Below are 16,878 nucleotides of genomic sequence, written 5' to 3' on the forward strand. Positions count from 1 at the left end.
TTAGTTCTTCACATCTAATTGAATTAGCAGAGTTTCCTTCTGCCTGGTACTTTTTCTAGCGACAAAGGCAGAAACTGCTCAGACTGCTGCTTAGAAAAGCAGTTGATGTCATTAATTTCCTTGTCTCTGAATAGGATAATTATGGATATTCAGGAAAAAATCCACTCCATTGGTTTTCCAAAGCTTTGACCTGCCAAACAGAGCTCCAGCGGAAAAGGGAAAAGTCTTTCTTGTTAGTTGTGCTAAGTTGTGTGTAAGTTGTGCGACTTGAGGGCAGGGTCTTACCTTAATCTTCTTTACATTTCCACTGCCTAGTGTAATGCCCGGTATATAAAAGGTGCTTAATCAATTTAGCTGGGATGATACTGTCCTTTGACACTCATTTAAGACTGCTGAGACATAGGGCTAATAATTTTATCTATTTATTTATTTTTTAAATTATTCTTGAGACAGAGTCTCGCTCTGTCGCCCAGGCTAGAGTGCAGTGGTGTGATCTCAGCTCACTGCAACTTCCACCTCCCAGGTTCAAGCGATTCTCCCACCTCAGCCTCCTGAGTAGCTGGGATTACAGGTGTGCACCACCACGCCCAGCTAATTTTTGTATTTTTAACAGAGCCGGGGTTTCACCATGTTGGCCAGGATGGTCTCAATTTCTTGACCTTGTGATCTGCCCTCCTTGGCCTCCCAAACTGTTGGGATTACAGGCGTGAGCCACCACGCCTGGCCTGTATTTTTTTTTAGTAGAGACAGGGTTTCACCTTGTTGGCCAGGCTGGTTTCAAACTCCTGATCTCAAGTGATCTGCCTGCCTCGGGCTCCTAAAGTGCTAGGATTACAGATGTGAGCCACCGCACCCAGCTATTTTAATTTAATTTAATTTTATTTTTTGAGATGGAGTCTTGCTCTGTTGCCCAGGCTGGCGTGCAGTGGAGCAATCTTCACGCACTGCAACCTCTACCTCCCAAGTTCAAGCGATTCTCCTGCCTCAGCCTCCTGAGTAGCTGGGATTATAGGTGCCCGCCACCCCCCCGCCCAACCCCTGGTAATTTTTGTATTTTTAGTAGAGACAGGGTTTCACCATATTGCCCAGGCTGATCTGGAACTACTGACCTCAAGTGATCCTCCTGCCTCAGCCTCCCAAAGTGCTAGGATTACAGGCATGAGCCACCACACCCCGCCCCAGGACTAATAATTTAGAAAACTTAGGAAAAATCAGAGTTTTTCCTACTCTCACACACAAGTCACCACTCAACACAGAGTACAGTCCTCTCTGGGTAGAGGAAGGGGATTAGTTTCAGGAGCCCTTCAGATACAAAAATCCAACGATACTAAAATCCCACAATCTATACTGTGTGTATGAAAGGTCAGCCCTCCCTACACTTGAGTTCCTGCGTCCTGAGAATCCCGTCTTTTTGATCCTCATTTGATTGAAAAAAAAAAATCCATGTGTAAGTGGGACCCTCGCAGTTCAGGCTCACATTGTTTAAGGGCCAGTTGTACTCCACCAGTAAGTGAGGGAGTTTCTACCGACCACCAACCAATTCTTCAACAGACACCAACAGGATAAGCAATCATTTCACTCAATTCTGACATTAACCACAGTTAGGACAGATCCCACAAGTTAAGGAATCAGTCCCACAAGACTGCCCCCACTTCCAATGCCCATAACAGGTTCCACATTGTGACCTGTGCTTCTGACCAACTGGTTATGAATTGGAGGTTCCCATGACCCCCCCCATGGGTTCAGGGAATTTGCCAGAGTGGCTCACAGAACTCAAGGAAACAGGGCAAACACGGTGGCTCATGCCTGTAATCCCAGCACTTTGGGAGGCCGAGGCAGGCGAATCACCTGAGGTCAGGAGTTTGAGACCAGCCTGGCCAACATGGTGAAACCCTGTCTCTACCAAAAAAATACAAAAATTAGCCGGTTGTGGTGGTGGGTGCCTGTATTCCCAGCTACTCAGGAAGCTGAGGCAGGAGAATCGCTCGAACATGGGAGGCAGAGGTTGTAGTGAGCCAAGTGCTCCACCGCACTCTAGCCTGGGCAACAGAGCAAGACTCCGTCTCAATAAAAAGAACTCAAGGAAACACTTTACTTACAGTTACCCAAAAAGGACATTACAAAGGATACAGAGGAACAGCCACGTGGAAGAGATACACAGGGCTGGGAAGGGGCATACAGTTCCCATTCTGTCTCCAGGTGTGCCATCCTCAAGGGTCCTCCACGTGTTCAGCAACCCAGAAGCTCTCTGAACCCTGTCCTTCTGGGTTTCTATGGAGGCTTCACTACATAGCCATGATTGATTGTATCATTGCCCGTTGCTGATTAACTCAACCTTCAGCCCCTCTGCCCACCGAGAGGTTGGGTGTGGGGCTAAAAGTTCCAAGCTTCTAATCATGACTTGGCCTTTCTGGTGACCAGTCGTCTTCTAGGAGCCCATCAAGAGTTGCATCATTAGGCAGGGTGCGGTGGCTGATGCCTGTAATCCCAGCACTTTGGGAGGCCGAGGCAGGCAGATCACCTGAGGTCAGGAGTTCGAGAACAACCTGGTCAACATGGCAAAACCCGTCTCTACTAAAAATACAAAAATTAGCTGGGCGTGGTGGCACACGCCTGTAATCCCAGCTACTTGGAAGGCTGAGGCAGGAGAATCGCTTGAACCTGGGAGATGGAGTTTGCAGTAAGTTGACATCACCCCACAGCACTCCAGCCTGAGTAACAGAGTGAGATTTCGTGTCAAAAAAAAAAAAAAAAAAAAAAAAAAACAGAAACAAAAAACAACACAAAACATATACAAAAGAAACAAAATACATTTAGGCCAGATGCTGTTACCTGCTGAAGCCCTCCCTGTTCAAAATGGGGATGAGGAAATCCTGGAGATGTGTTAAAGATATAATAGCCAGCTGGGCACCGTGGCTCATGCCTGTAATCCCAGCGCTTTGGAAGGTTGAGGCGAGGGGATCACCTGAGGTCGGGAGTTCGAGACCAGCCTGGCCAACATGGCGAAACCCCGTCTCTCCTAAAAGTACAAAAATTAGGCCGGGCACAGTGGCTCTCACCTGTAATCCCAGCACTTCGGGAGGCCGAGGCGGGCGGATCACTTGAGGTCAGCAGTCTGAGACCAGCCTGGCCAACATGGTGAAACCCTGTCTCTACTAAAAATACAAAAAAATTAGCCAGCCATGGTGATGCATGCCTGTAACCCCAGCTACTCAGGAGGTTGAGGCACAAGAATCACTTGAACCTGGGAGGTGGAGGTTGCAGTGAGCCAAGATCATTCCACTGCACTCCAGCCTGGGCGACAGAGTGAGACCCTGTCTCAAAAAAAAAAAAAAAAAAAAAATTAGCGGGGCATAGTGGCACCTACCTGTAATCCCAGCTACTTGGGAGGCTGAGGCAGGAGAATCACTTGAACCCGGGAGGTGGAGGTTGCAGTGAGCCAAGATCGTGCCACTGCACTCCAGCCTGGGCAACAAGAGTGAGACTACATCACACACACACACAAAAAGAGTTGTATGATTAGAACAAAAGACACTCCTTTCACCTAGGAAATGCCAAGGGATTAGGAGCTCTGTGTCAGGAACCCGGGTCAAATACCAAATGTTAGGACAAATGATGCACCTAGCACTTCTATTGCTCAGGAAATGTCAAGAGTTTTAGAACCTCTGTGCCAGAAACTGGGGGCAGAGCCCAAATATATATCTCTTACTATATCACAATAGCACTATGACCTTTTTTGGCAGGCTTCTTTCACTTAGCATAATGTTTTCAAGGTTCATCCATGTTGAAGCAGGCATCAGTACTTCATCCCATTTTTTTTTTTTTTTTTTTGAAACAGAGTCTCGCTCTGTCGCCCAAGCTGCTGTGCAGTGGTGCGACCTCGGCTCACCACAACCTCTGCTTCCCGGGTTCAAGAGATTCTCCTGCCTCAGCCTCCCGAGTAGCTGGGACTACAGGCATGAGCCACCATACCTGGCTAATTTTTGTATTTTTAGTAGAGAGGGGGTTTCCCTATGTTGGCCAGGCTGGTCTCGAACTCCTGACCTTGTGATCTGCCTGCCTTGGCCTCCCAGAGTGTTGGGATTACAGGTGTGAGCCACCCCGCCCGGCCACTTCATCCCTTTTAATGGCTAATATTTTATTGTATGGATTTTACCACAATTTGTTTATCCGTTGATGGACAAATTGCTTTTGTAACTTAAAGAAGTCAAAAATAAAAGGTTAAACAAGTGAGATCACAGTAAAGTGTGTAGTCTAGTTAGTTGTGCTGTCTTAATGTCAATGTCCTGAATTTTGATAGTGTACTATAGTTATGGTAGATTTTACTGTTGGGAGAAGCTAGGTGAAGGGTACTTGGGACCTCTCTACTATTTCTGCAACTTTTCGTGAGTCTGTAATTATTTCAAAGTAAAAAGTTAACGCAGGGTGCAACGGCTTATGCCTGTAGTCCCAACTACTCAGGAGGCGGAGGTGGGAGGATCGCTTGAGTACAGGAGGCTGAGGCTGCAGCAGCCCTGTTCATACCACTGCACTCCAGCTTGGATGACAGAGCAAGACCCTGTCTCAGAAAAAAAAAAAAAAAAAAAAAAAAGATCCCATGTGAAATTATTCAGACTTTCAGACTTCAGCCTGGGTTCCCAAGTCTTTACCAAAATATTTTTTCTGTCTTCCTTGATTCAATTTGTTTGAGGCAGGAGTACAGTTGGGAAAGAGGGAATTTTTTTCAGCTTTGAGAATTTAAGGCTGGGTATGGTGGCTCATGCCTGTAATTGCAACACTTTGGGAAACTGAGGCAGGAGGAGTGCTTGAGGCCAGGAGTTCAAGACCAGCCTGGGCAATATAGCAAAACCCTGTCTCTACAAAAGATAAATTAAAAAATAAAAAATATAATTTTGTCCGGGAGCAGTGGCTCACGCCTGTAATCCCAACACTTTGGGAGGCTGAGGCAGGCAGATCACCAGGTCAGGAGATCGAGACCGTCCTGGCTAACACAGTGAAACCCCGTCTCTACTAAAAAAATACAAAAAATTAGCCGGGTGTGGTGGCACGCAGCTGTAGCCCCAGCTACTAGGGAGGCTGAGGCGGGAGAATCGCTTGAACCTGGGAGGTGGAGGTTGCAGTGAGCCAACATTGCATCACTGCACTCCAGCCTGGGCAATAGAGTGAGACTCCATCTCAAAAAAAAAAAAATATATATATATATACATACAATTTTATAAATGTAGAACAGTATAAAGAATCACCATCACTCACAAACTTACCTGGAATCTCAAGATTGCCTTTTTTTTTTTCTTTTTCTGAAACAGGGTCCTGCTCCGTCATGCAGGCTGCAGTGCAGTGGCATGAACTTGACTCACTGCAACCTCCACCTCCTAAGCTCAAGCAATCCTCCCACTTCAGCCCCCCGAGTAGCTGGGATTACAGGCACGAGCTACCACACCTGGCTAGTTTTTTTGTATTTTTTGTAGAGATGGGATTTTGCCATGTTCGCTGATCTCTAACTCCTAGGTCAAGCCATCCGCCCACCCTAGCTTCCCAAAGTACTGGGATTACAGGCGTGAGCCATTGCACCTGGCCGATTGCCAATTGCCAATGCCTCAACACCTTCTTTCATGTTTTAAATAAACAATTTTTTATTTAAATAAATAAATGAGAAATAAAATAATCTCTTTTTCTTTTGAGATGGCATCTCACTCTGTCGCCCAGGCTGGAGTGCAGTGGCACAATCTCAGCTCACTGCAACCTCCACCTCCCGGGTTCAAGTGATTCTCCTGTCTCAGCCTCCTGAGTAGCTGGCATTGCAGGTGCACGCCACCAAGCCCGGCTCATTTTTGTACTTTTAGTAGAGATGGGGTTTCACCATGTTGACCAGGCTGGTCTCGAACTCCTGACCTCAGGTGATCTGCCTGCCTCGGCCTCTCAAAGTGTTGGGATTACAGGCATGAACCACTGAGCCTGGTCTGGTGAGCCAATTTTTATATTTGTTATAGAGACAAGAGAGACAAGAGTCTCCTTATGTTGCCCAGGCTGGTCTCGACCCCCTGGCCTCAAGTGATCCTCCCACCTCAGCCTCCCAAGTAGCTAGGACTAGAGGCATGTGCCATCATGGCGAGTTAATTTTTTGTGTGTTTTTATTGTCTCGAGACAGAGTCTTGCTCTGTTGCTCAGGCTGGACTGCAATGGCGTGATCTTGGCTCACCGCAACCTCCACCTCCTGGGTTCAAGCGATTCTCCTGCCTCAGCCTCCCGAGTAGCTGGGAGTAGAGGTGCGTGCCACCATGCCTGGCTAATTCTGTATTTTTAGTAGAGACAGGGTTTCGCCATGTTGGTCAGGCTGCTCTCAAACTCCTGACCTCGTGATCCACCTGCCTCGGCCTCTCAGAGTGTTGGGATCACAGGCATGAGCCACTGAGCCTGGCCTGGTGAGCTAATTTTTAAATTTGTTATAGAGACAAGAGTCTCTCTTATGTTGCCCAGGCTGGTCTCGACCCCCTGGCCTCAAGTGATCCTCCCACCTCAGCCTCCCAAAGTGCTGGGATTACAGATGGGTGTCACCGCACCTGGCCTCTGAGGAGGATTTCATTATAAACCTGCCCTGAAGGGAGAGAATCCAATTTTACGAGAGGGTGTAGCCTGGTGAGGCCTGGATGACCTCCGGAGGCAGGGGCTTGTGCCTGGGCTGAGGCCTAAGGGTCAATGGGCAGACATGAAGTTGCCCCAGGCAGAGGGTACAGTGTGGGCAAAGTCAGGAAGTGGCAGGGCTTGGATCACTCCAGGAAGAGAGAGGAGTCATGTGTCACAGGAGCTCGAGACCCAGAGAGGGAGGCAGGCAGGCAGGCAGGGACCAAGCTGGGGCACAGCCAGGAAGGTAGGACAGGGCATGGTGGGGCCAACGGAATCATTACCCAAGTCGGGGATTTTCAGGGAAACAGCTTACATAAGGCCAGGTGTACAGTAGCTCCCACCTGTAATCCCAGCATTTGAAAGGAGTTTGTGTTCCTGTAGTAGCAGACTTGGGAGGTTGAGGTGGCAGTATCACTTGAGCCCGGGAGTTCAAGGCTAAAGTGAGCTGATTGAGCCATTGCACTCCAGCCTGAGCGACAGAGAGATACGCTGTCTCAAAGGAAATACAAATTAAAAAACCAGCCGGGCATGCTGGCGTGTGCCTGTAGTCTCAGCTACTTGGGACACTGAAGTGGGAGGATCGCTTGAGCCCAGGAGTTCAAGGCTGCCGTGAGCTATGATTGTGCCTCTGCAGTCCAGCCTGGGCGACAGAGAAAGTCCCTGTCTCTCAAAAAAAAACAAAAAAAAAAAACTTAGATTAAGAGGATGCTGTGCCTCCCTGGGGGTCTTCAGTCACCCATGGTCCTGGCAAGAGGAGGGCCAAGAGAGAGCTCCACCCACCAGCTGTCCTGCCCATGTGACATCCGCAGGTGCTGCCATGGCCACGACTGTTGTTACACTCGAGCTGAGGAGGCCGGCTGCAGCCCCAAGACAGAGTGCTACTCCTGGCAGTGCGTCAACCAGAGCGTCCTGTGCGGTGAGTCCCCAGCAGCACCATGCCACCCACCCCGAGTATCCCCTGGGCACCCTGGCATAGCCAGATGACTTCCGTGCCCCTGTTGCAATAACCACTGCTTCCAAGTCTCTATAGACCACCCCTTGGGTATAGCTAATGTAAGTGATATTTATTTTATTTATTTTTTGAGTCAGAGTCTGGCTCTGTCACCCAGGCTAGAGTGTGCTGATGTGATCTTGGCTCACTACAACCTCTGCCTCCTGGGTTCAAGCGATTCTCATGCCTCAGCCTCCCAAGTGGCTAGGACTACAGGCATGCACCATCACGCCCAGCTAATTTTTGTATTTTTTTCAGTAGAGGTGGGGTTTCACCAAGTTGGCCGGGCTGGTCTCAAACTCCCCACCTCAAGTGCTCTGCCCGCCTCGGCCTCCCAAAGTGCTGGGATTACAGGCATGAGCCGTGGTGTCTGGCCCTAATGTGAGTGATCTTTAACACTGAGCACTTGAAAAAGAAAACCCTGAAGAAAGCTAATTATTTGATGTCTGGACGACAAGGAAGAAGATAGAAATGGCATCAGATAATAAACAGTGTAAGTGTTTATCAGAAAGGGGCTGGTGGTCGGGACAAGTAGGAGGATCGCTTGAGTCCAGGAGTGCATCTCTACACAAAAGTTAAAGGATTTTTTAACATTGGCCAGGCGTGGTGGCACACATCTGTGATCCCAGCTACTTGGGAGGCTGAGGCAGGAGGATTGCTTGAAGCCCAGGAGGTTGAGGCTGCAGTGAGCTGTGATCAAGCCACTGCACTCCAGCCTGGGTGACACAGCAAAATCGTCTCAAAAAATAATAATAATAATATTTTACATAACCAACCACTTCTAAAGATTAAAACAACCCCCATGATTAAAAACCTCAGGTCCCTCAAGCAATCATACCAGATATCGAAACAAAGCAATAACATAAGGACTGCAGTATTTATTTTATTTTTATATTATTTATTTATTCTTTGTTTTTGGAGTGTGGGTTTTGTTTTGTTTTTTGATTTTTTTATTTTGTTCTACTCAGTTTTATTCTTATTGCTCAGGCTTGAGTGCAATGGCCTGTTCTCACCTAATTCAACCTCCGCCTCTTGGGTTCGGGTAATGATGGTTCCACGTCGGCGGCCTGCGGCCTCTTGCGTTTGCGTGGCAGTTCCACGTCACCGACCCTCCGCCTCTTGGGTTCGGGTAATGATGGTTCCACGTCGGCGGCCCTCGGCCTCTTGGGTTTGCGTGGCCGTTCCACGTCACCGATCCTCCGCCTCTTGGGTTCGGGTGATGATAGTTCAATGTCCGCTGCCCTCCGCCTCTTGCGTTTGCGAGGCGGTTCCGCGTCAGCGGCGCTCCGCCTCTCGGGTTTCGGCGACGGCTGCGCATCAGCGGCGCTCCGCCTCTCGGGTTTCGGCGACGGCTGCGCGTCAGCGGCGCTCCGCCTCTCGGGTTTCGGCGACGGCTGCGTGTCAGCGGCGCTCCGCCTCTCGGGTTTCGGCGACGGCTGCGCCTCAGCGGCGCTCCGCCTCTCGGGTTTCGGTGGTGATTCCAGGTCAGCGACGCTCCGCCTCTCGGGTTTCGGTGATGGCTGCGTGTCAGCGACGCTCCGCCTCTCAGGTTTCGGTGATGGCTGCGTGTCAGCGACGCTCCGCCTCTCAGGTTTCGGTGATGGCTGCGTGTCAGCGGCGCTCCGCCTCTCGGGTTTCGGCGACGGCTGCGCCTCAGCGGCGCTCCGCCTCTCGGGTTTCGGTGGTGATTCCAGGTCAGCGGCGCTCCGCCTCTCGGGTTTCGGTGGTGATTCCAGGTCAGCGACGCTCCACCTCTCAGGTTTCGGTGATGGCTGCGTGTCAGCGACGCTCCGCCTCTCAGGTTTCGGTGATGGCTGCGTGTCAGCGGCGCTCCGCCTCTCGGGTTTCGGTGGTGATTCCAGGTCAGCGACGCTCCGCCTCTCGGGTTTCGGTGATGGCTGCGTGTCAGCGACGCTCCGCCTCTCAGGTTTCGGTGATGGCTGCGTGTCAGCGACGCTCCGCCTCTCGGGTTTCGGTGATGGCTGCGTGTCAGCAGCGCTCCGCCTCTCGGGTTTCGGTGATGGCTGCGTGTCAGCGACGCTCCGCCTCTCGGGTTTCGGTGATGGCTGCGTGTCAGCGGCGCTCCGCCTCTCGGGTTTCGGCGACGGCTGCGCCTCAGCGGCGCTCCGCCTCTCGGGTTTCGGTGGTGATTCCAGGTCAGCGACGCTCCGCCTCTCAGGTTTCAGTGATGGCTGCGTGTCAGCGGCGCTCCGCCTCTCGGGTTTCGGCGACGGCTGCGCCTCAGCGGCGCTCCGCCTCTCGGATTTCGGTGATGCTTGCGCGTCAGCGGTGCTCCGCCCCTCGGGTTTCGGCGACGGCTGCGCGTCAGCGGCGCCCCGCCCCTCGGGTTTCGGCGACGGCTGCGCGTCAGCGGCGCTCCGCCCCTCGGGTTTCGGCGACGGCTGCGCCTCAGCGGCGCTCCGCCCCTCGGGTTTCGGCGACGGCTGCGCCTCAGCGGCGCTCCGCCCCTCGGGTTTCGGCGACGGCTGCGCCTTAGCGGCGCTCCACCTCTTGGGTTTGCGTGGGGGTTTGCGTGGCCGTCTCACGTCAGCGACCCTGCGCCTCTTGGGTTTGTGTGGCGGTTCCACGTCAGCGACCCTCCGCCTCTTGGGTTCGGGTGATGATGGTTTCCGGTCAGCGGCCCTCCGCCTCTTGGGCTTGCGTGGAGGTTCCGCGTCAGTGGCGCTCCGCCTCTCAGGTTTCGGCGACGGCTGCGCCTCAGCGGCGCTCCACCTCTTGGGTTTGCGTGGGGGTTTGTGTGGCCGTTCCCTGTCAGCGGCCCTCCGCCTCTTGGGTTTGCGTGGGGGTTTGCATGGCGGTTCGTCAGCGACCCTCCGCCTCTTGGGTTCGGGTGATGATGGTTCCGCGTCAGCGGCGCTCCGCCTCTCGGGTTTCGGTGATGGTTGCGTGTCAGCGGCGCTCCGCCTCTCGAGTTTCGGTGGTGATTCCAGGTCAGTGGCCCTCCGCCTCTCAGGTTTCGGCGACGGCTGCGCGTCAGCGGCGCTCCGCCTCTCGGGTTTCGGTGATGGTTGCGCGTCAGCGGCGCTCCGCCTCTCGGGTTTCGGTGATGGTTGCGCGTCAGCAGCGCTCCGCCTCTCGGGTTTTGGTGATGGTTGAACGTCAGCGGCGCTCCGCCTCTCGGGTTTCGGTGGTGATTCCAGGTCAGCGGCCCTCCGCCTCTCGGGTTTCGGTGGTGATTCCAGGTCAGCGGCCCTCCGCCTCTCGGGTTTCGGTGGTGATTCCAGGTCAGCGGCCCTCCGCCTCTCAGGTTTCGGCGACGGCTGTACGTCAGCGGCGCTCCGCCTCTCGGGTTTCAGTGATGGTTGCGCGTCAGCGGCGCTCCGCCTCTCGGGTTTCGGTGATGGTTGCGCGTCAGCAGCGCTCCGCCTCTCGGGTTTCGGTGGTGATTCCAGGTCAGCGGCCCTCCGCCTCTCGGGTTTTGGTGATGGTTGAACGTCAGCGGCGCTCCGCCTCTCGGGTTTCAGTGGTGATTCCAGGTCAGCGGCCCTCCGCCTCTCAGGTTTCGGCGACGGCTGCGCGTCAGCGGCCCTCCGCCTCTCGGGTTTTGGTGATGGTTGAACGTCAGCGGCGCTCCGCCTCTCAGGTTTCGGCGACGGCTGCACGTCAGCGGCGCTCCGCCTCTCGGGTTTTGGCGACGGCTGCGCGTCAGCGGCGCTCCGCCTCTCGGGTTTCGGTGGTGATTCCAGGTCAGCGGCCCTCCGCCTCTCGGGTTTCGGTGGTGATTCCAGGTCAGCGGCCCTCCGCCTCTCAGGTTTCGGCGACGGCTGTACGTCAGCGGTGCTCCGCCTCTCGGGTTTCGGCGACGGCTGCGCGTCAGCGGCGCTCCGCCTCTCGGGTTTCGGTGGTGATTCCAGGTCAGCGGCCCTCCGCCTCTCGGGTTTCCGTGATGGCTGCGCATCAGTGGCCCTCCGCCTCTCGGGTTTCGGTGGTTTTTCTGCCTCAGCCTCCTGAGTAGCTAAGGGAGGTGTCTTGAGATTATCATCCGCTGAGGGTGGAGCTGAGGGTGGAGGTGAGGGTGGAAGAGGAGTGAGGAGACACTCGAGAGGCGTTTCGAGATTATCATCCGCTGAGGGTGGAAGGGGATAGACCAGAAACTCGGCAGGTGTCTTATCATCCGCTGAGGGTGGAGCTGGGGATAGACGTGAGGGTGGAAGAGGAGCAAGGAGACACTCGAGAGGCGTTTCGAGATTATCATCCGCTGAGGGTGGAAGGGGATAGACCAGAAACTCGGCAGGTGTCTTATCCACTGCGGCCCTCCGCCTCTCGGGTTTCCGTGATGGTTGCACGTCAGTGGTCCTCCGCCTCTCGGGTTTCCCTGATGGTTGCACGTCAGCGGCCCTCCGCCTCTCGGGTTTCCATGATGGTTGCACGTCAGCGGCCCTCCGCCTCTCGGGTTTCGGTGGTGGTTCCACGTCAGCGGCCCTCTGTCTCTCGGGTTTGGGTGGTTTTTCTGCCTCAGCCTCCTGAGTAGCTAAGGGAGGTGTCTTGAGATTATCATCCGCCGAGGGTGGAGCTGAGGGTGGAGGTGAGGGTGGAAGAGGAGTGAGGAGACACTCGAGAGGCGTTTCGAGATTATCATCCGCTGAGGGTGGAAGGGGATAGACCAGAAACTCGGCAGGTGTCTTATCATCCGCTGAGGGTGGAGCTGGGGATAGACGTGAGGGTGGAAGAGGAGCGAGGAGACACTCGAGAGGCGTTTCGAGATTATCATCCGCTGAGGGTGGAAGGGGATAGACCAGAAACTCGGCAGGTGTCTTATCCACTGCGGCCCTCCGCCTCTCGGGTTTCCGTGATGGTTGCACGTCAGTGGTCCTCCGCCTCTCGGGTTTCCCTGATGGTTGCACGTCAGCGGCCCTCCGCCCCTCGGGTTTCCGTGATGGTTGCACGTCAGCGGCCCTCCGCCTCTCGGGTTTCGGTGGTGGTTCCACGTCAGCGGCCCTCTGTCTCTCGGGTTTGGGTGGTTTTTCTGCCTCAGCCTCCTGAGTAGCTAAGGGAGGTGTCTTGAGATTATCATCCGCTGAGGGTGGAGCTGAGGGTGGAGGTGAGGGTGGAAGAGGAGTGAGGAGACACTCGAGAGGCGTTTCGAGATTATCATCCGCTGAGGGTGGAAGGGGATAGACCAGAAACTCGGCAGGTGTCTTATCATCCGCTGAGGGTGGAGCTGGGGATAGACGTGAGGGTGGAAGAGGAGCGAGGAGACACTCGAGAGGCGTTTCGAGATTATCATCCGCTGAGGGTGGAAGGGGATAGACCAGAAACTCGGCAGGTGTCTTATCCACTGCGGCCCTCCGCCTCTCGGGTTTCCGTGATGGTTGCACGTCAGTGGTCCTCCGCCTCTCGGGTTTCCATGATGGTTGCACGTCAGCGGCCCTCCGCCTCTCGGGTTTCGGTGGTGGTTCCACGTCAGCGGCCCTCTGTCTCTCGGGTTTGGGTGGTTTTTCTGCCTCAGCCTCCTGAGTAGCTAAGGGAGGTGTCTTGAGATTATCATCCGCTGAGGGTGGAGGTGAGGGTGGAAGAGGAGTGAGGAGACACTCGAGAGGCATTTCGAGATTATCATCCGCTGAGGGTGGAAGGGGATAGACCAGAAACTCGGCAGGTGTCTTATCCACTGCGGCCCTCTGCCTCTCGGGTTTCCGTGATGGTTGCACGTCAGTGGTCCTCCGCCTCTCGGGTTTCCGTGATGGTTGCATGTCAGCGGCCCTCCGCCTCTCGGGTTTCCGTGATGGTTGCACGTCAGCGGCCCTCCGCCTCTCGGGTTTCGGTGGTGGTTCCACGTCAGCGGCCCTCTGTCTCTCGGGTTTGGGTGGTTTTTCCGCCTCAGCCTCCTGAGTAGCTAAGGGAGGTGTCTTGAGATTATCATCCGCTGAGGGTGGAGCTGAGGGTGGAGGTGAGGGTGGAAGAGGAGTGAGGAGACACTCGAGAGGCATTTCGAGATTATCATCCGCTGAGGGTGGAAGGGGATAGACCAGAAACTCGGCAGGTGTCTTATCCACTGCGGCCCTCCGCCTCTCGGGTTTCCGTGATGGTTGCACGTCAGTGGTCCTCCGCCTCTCGGGTTTCCATGATGGTTGCACGTCAGCGGCCCTCCGCCTCTCGGGTTTCGGTGGTGGTTCCACGTCAGCGGCCCTCTGTCTCTCGGGTTTGGGTGGTTTTTCTGCCTCAGCCTCCTGAGTAGCTAAGGGAGGTGTCTTGAGATTATCATCCGCTGAGGGTGGAGGTGAGGGTGGAAGAGGAGTGAGGAGACACTCGAGAGGCATTTCGAGATTATCATCCGCTGAGGGTGGAAGGGGATAGACCAGAAACTCGGCAGGTGTCTTATCCACTGCGGCCCTCCGCCTCTCGGGTTTCCGTGATGGTTGCACGTCAGTGGTCCTCCGCCTCTCGGGTTTCCATGATGGTTGCACGTCAGCGGCCCTCCGCCTCTCGGGTTTCGGTGGTGGTTCCACGTCAGCGGCCCTCTGTCTCTCGGGTTTGGGTGGTTTTTCTGCCTCAGCCTCCTGAGTAGCTAAGGGAGGTGTCTTGAGATTATCATCCGCTGAGGGTGGAGGTGAGGGTGGAAGAGGAGTGAGGAGACACTCGAGAGGCATTTCGAGATTATCATCCGCTGAGGGTGGAAGGGGATAGACCAGAAACTCGGCAGGTGTCTTATCCACTGCGGCCCTCCGCCTCTCGGGTTTCCGTGATGGTTGCACGTCAGTGGTCCTCCGCCTCTCGGGTTTCCGTGATGGTTGCACGTCAGCGGCCCTCCGCCTCTCGGGTTTCGGTGGTGGTTCCACGTCAGCGGCCCTCTGTCTCTCGGGTTTGGGTGGTTTTTCTGCCTCAGCCTCCTGAGTAGCTAAGGGAGGTGTCTTGAGATTATCATCCGCTGAGGGTGGAGCTGAGGGTGGAGGTGAGGGTGGAAGAGGAGTGAGGAGACACTCGAGAGGCATTTCGAGATTATCATCCGCTGAGGGTGGAAGGGGATAGACCAGAAACTCGGCAGGTGTCTTATCCACTGCGGCCCTCCGCCTCTCGGGTTTCCGTGATGGTTGCACGTCAGCGGTCCTCCGCCTCTCGGGTTTCCATGATGGTTGCACGTCAGCGGCCCTCCGCCTCTCGGGTTTCGGTGGTGGTTCCACGTCAGCGGCCCTCTGTCTCTCGGGTTTGGGTGGTTTTTCTGCCTCAGCCTCCTGAGTAGCTAAGGGAGGTGTCTTGAGATTATCATCCGCTGAGGGTGGAGGTGAGGGTGGAAGAGGAGTGAGGAGACACTCGAGAGGCATTTCGAGATTATCATCCGCTGAGGGTGGAAGGGGATAGACCAGAAACTCGGCAGGTGTCTTATCCACTGCGGCCCTCCGCCTCTCGGGTTTCCGTGATGGTTGCACGTCAGTGGTCCTCCGCCTCTCGGGTTTCCATGATGGTTGCACGTCAGCGGCCCTCCGCCTCTCGGGTTTCGGTGGTGGTTCCACGTCAGCGGCCCTCTGTCTCTCGGGTTTGGGTGGTTTTTCTGCCTCAGCCTCCTGAGTAGCTAAGGGAGGTGTCTTGAGATTATCATCCGCTGAGGGTGGAGGTGAGGGTGGAAGAGGAGTGAGGAGACACTCGAGAGGCATTTCGAGATTATCATCCGCTGAGGGTGGAAGGGGATAGACCAGAAACTCGGCAGGTGTCTTATCCACTGCGGCCCTCCGCCTCTCGGGTTTCCGTGATGGTTGCACGTCAGTGGTCCTCCGCCTCTCGGGTTTCCGTGATGGTTGCACATCAGTGGTCCTCCGCCTCTCGGGTTTCCGTGATGGTTGCACGTCAGCGGCCCTCCACCTCTCGGGTTTCGGTGGTGGTTCCACGTCAGCGGCCCTCTGTCTCTCGGGTTTGGGTGGTTTTTCTGCCTCAGCCTCCTGAGTAGCTAAGGGAGGTGTCTTGAGATTATCATCCGCTGAGGGTGGAGCTGAGGGTGGAAGAGGAGTGAGGAGACACTTGAGAGGCGTTTCGAGATTATCATCCGCTGAGGGTGGAAGGGGATAGACCAGAAACTCGGCAGGTGTCTTATCATCCGCTGAGGGTGGAGCTGGGGATAGACGTGAGGGTGGAAGAGGAGCGAGGAGACACTCGAGAGGCGTTTCGAGATTATCATCCGCTGAGGGTGGAAGGGGATAGACCAGAAACTCGGCAGGTGTCTTATCCACTGCGGCCCTCCGCCTCTCGGGTTTCCGTGATGGTTGCACGTCAGTGGTCCTCCGCCTCTCGGGTTTCCGTGATGGTTGCACGTCAGCGGCCCTCTGCCTCTCGGGTTTCGGTGGTGGTTCCACGTCAGCGGCCCTCTCTCTCTCGGGTTTGGGTGGTTTTTCTGCCTCAGCCTCCTGAGTAGCTAAGGGAGGTGTCTTGAGATTATCATCCGCTGAGGGTGGAGCTGAGGGTGGAAGAGGAGTGAGGAAACACTCGGGAGGCGTCGTGAGATTATCATCCGCTGAGGGTGGAAGGGGATAGACCAGACATTCGGCACGTGTCTTGAGGCTCAGGGAGTTATCAGTTATAGAATGTTGTTGAGTTGGAGGAGGTGGCTGGTGGCCCATCCTGTTTTTTAAAGTTTCAGCTGTGAGGTAGGGCCAGTGGGGCAATCCTGAAGAATGACGATGCTCCGCTGCCGCCATTCTGACCTGTAGGGACAAAGGAGGGAATGTTTTCACACATATCCGTTTGATGGACAAAATTACCGCCACCGACACAGTCTGCACCTTCTGTTGCTGGTGATAGATTTTTGCACCTTTCCATCCTCCGGGTTTCAAAATAGCAGTATCAGTGTCATAATATCACCCTTCCACTGAGTACTGCCGACAGCTGGGGGGTAAAGAAAAGTCATTGGGACACACTGTTGTCTCCACATGCCACTGTGTCTGTCTGCAAATGTAGGCAGGCTGGGGTCCTGCCCCAGGGAAGACAGAGTCATGACAGAGTCATAACAGAGTAATAAAGAAGCATGTTTGAGACACAGGAGTGTCTATGTCTATCCTCATTCCTCCCTCACAGCCATCACCAGAGCATGTTTCTTGCACCAGGTCAACAGACAGTAAGAGACAGTAAGAGAGGCATGAAAAGCCCATTGTCCACACATGTTGCAGCTTCTTTTTGGAGAATGTTTTCCAGGCCTTTTATGTTCTGTCTCTGATTCTCAGAACTCTGCAAGGTCAGTGTGACCACCCTGCTCCAAATCTAAGAGAACAGAGGTTTCCAGAGGAAGGAGAAATTGTGCCCAGGGTCACACAGCTTGC

The 16,878-nt window shown here is 54.4% G+C and overlaps 1 protein-coding gene across 4 annotated transcripts in view; it reads right to left on the minus strand.

Annotated features, from left to right (window-relative positions):
- Positions 1-8,492: 8,492 nt before the first annotated feature.
- LOC129527568 (titin-like) overlaps positions 8,493-16,878 on the minus strand; it is a 38,318-nt gene continuing 29,932 nt past the window's right edge. For all 4 annotated transcript variants that reach the window (XM_055365311.2, XM_063699502.1, XM_063699503.1 and 1 more), the window contains one exon: positions 8,493-16,266. In XM_055365311.2, coding sequence (XP_055221286.2) covers positions 8,629-16,266 — 7,638 coding nt within the window. In that variant the 3' untranslated portion in view covers positions 8,493-8,628. The remainder of the gene's footprint in view (positions 16,267-16,878) is intronic.

This window comes from Gorilla gorilla, chromosome 18 (assembly GCF_029281585.2).
Source record: "Gorilla gorilla gorilla isolate KB3781 chromosome 18, NHGRI_mGorGor1-v2.1_pri, whole genome shotgun sequence".
Classification (NCBI taxonomy): Eukaryota; Metazoa; Chordata; class Mammalia; order Primates; family Hominidae; genus Gorilla; species Gorilla gorilla.